This window comes from Equus quagga, unplaced genomic scaffold, assembly GCF_021613505.1.
Source record: "Equus quagga isolate Etosha38 unplaced genomic scaffold, UCLA_HA_Equagga_1.0 97069_RagTag, whole genome shotgun sequence".
NCBI lineage: Eukaryota > Metazoa > Chordata > Mammalia > Perissodactyla > Equidae > Equus > Equus quagga.
In genome coordinates this window covers 1-1,369 of record NW_025804213.1, presented here as the reverse complement: position 1 = coordinate 1,369, position 1,369 = coordinate 1, and the positions used below count along the sequence as shown (strand labels likewise).

General features: G+C 63.2%; 1 protein-coding gene across 1 annotated transcript; it reads left to right on the top strand.

Moving 5' to 3' along the window:
- Positions 1 to 4: 4 nt before the first annotated feature.
- Positions 5 to 1,360, top strand: LOC124234618 (saoe class I histocompatibility antigen, A alpha chain-like; the record flags this gene model as incomplete). Its single annotated transcript, XM_046651942.1, has 2 exons — positions 5 to 482; positions 733 to 1,360. Coding segments are annotated over 2 exons (891 nt in total), but the record flags the coding sequence as incomplete, so codon positions are not given.
- Between the last annotated feature and the right edge of the window lie 9 nt (positions 1,361 to 1,369).

Sequence of the window (1,369 nt, the reverse complement as noted above, 5' to 3'; positions counted from 1 at the left end):
GACCCTCTACCTCGGCCTGACCCGTCCTGACCCCTCCCTTCCCCCGTCCCCTCATCTTCTCACCCCAAGTCCCCAACCTTCTCGGACCTGCCGCCCCTTTTCCGTCTCCCGAGCCCCGAGCCCCTCCCGGCCTCATCAACCTCGGACCCGGGGACCCGCGCCAGAACCAGGGTTGGGCCGGGTCCCGGGTCTCAGCCCCTCCCCGCCCCCAGGCTCCCACTCCATGAGGTATTTCAACACCGCCGTGTCCCGGCCCGGCCGCGGGGAGCCCCGCTTCATCTCCGTCGGCTGCGTGGACGACACGCAGTTCGTGCGGTTCGACAGCGACGATGCGATTCCGAGGATGGAGCCGCGGGCGCCGTGGGGGGAGTTGGAGGGGCCGGAGTATTGGGAGCGGGAGACGCGGAGCGTCAAGGGCCACGCACAGACTTTCCGAGTGAACCTGAACAACCTGCGCGGCTACTACAACCAGAGCGAGGCCGGTGAGCGACGCGGGCCCGGGTCCAGGTCCCGACCCCCCATCCCCACGGACGGGCCGGGGTCTCCCCGAGTCTTTGAGTCCGTCATTCATGCCGAGTCTGCGCGTCCGAAATTCATCCCTATTTTGCGGGACCCGCCCTGCCATCCGACCCGGGAAGAGCCGGCGGGAACTTTTCTCGAGTTTAATTTTCAATTTAGGTTTCCTTTACTGCGAGTAGGCGGGGGCGGGGCTAACTTCCGGGGCGGGGTCAGGGTCTCACACCATTCAGTGGATGTCTGGCTGCTACGTGGGGCCGGACGGGCTCCTCCTCCGCGGGTACAGTCAGTTCGCCTACGACGGCGCCGATTACATCGCCCTGTGCGAGGACCTGCGCTCCTGGACTGCGGCGGACGCGGCGGCTCAGATCACCCGGCGCAAGGGGGAGGCGGACGGTGAGGCGGAGAAAGGAAGGAACTATCTGGAGGGCCCGTGCGTGGAGTGGCTCCTCAGATACCTGGAGAACGGGAAGGAGACGCTGCAGCGCGCGGGTGCGAGGGGCCGCGGGGCCTCCCGATCTCCCCTCGGGTTGGGGGCGTCAGACAAAGAGAAAAGGAAAATGGGATCACCGTCAGAATACTGTCTCTCAGGAGGGGGAGGAATCCACTCAGGTTTTCATATTTTGTGATAGTGACTTGCACAGAGGGCCTGCCGTTGTTCTCTAAAGGACACTTAGGGAATCCAGTTTCTTCAGGGGTCGAAGGTGAGACCATGCCTGAAATTGCTCATCATTGGTCCCCTTTGACCCTGTCAGCGAGATCTTATGAACCATGATTTCTCAGGGTTTGTTCTCGGCCTGAAAACATCTTTGCAGGCCTGACCCTAGCTTTTCTGAGTCGTTCACCCTCCACC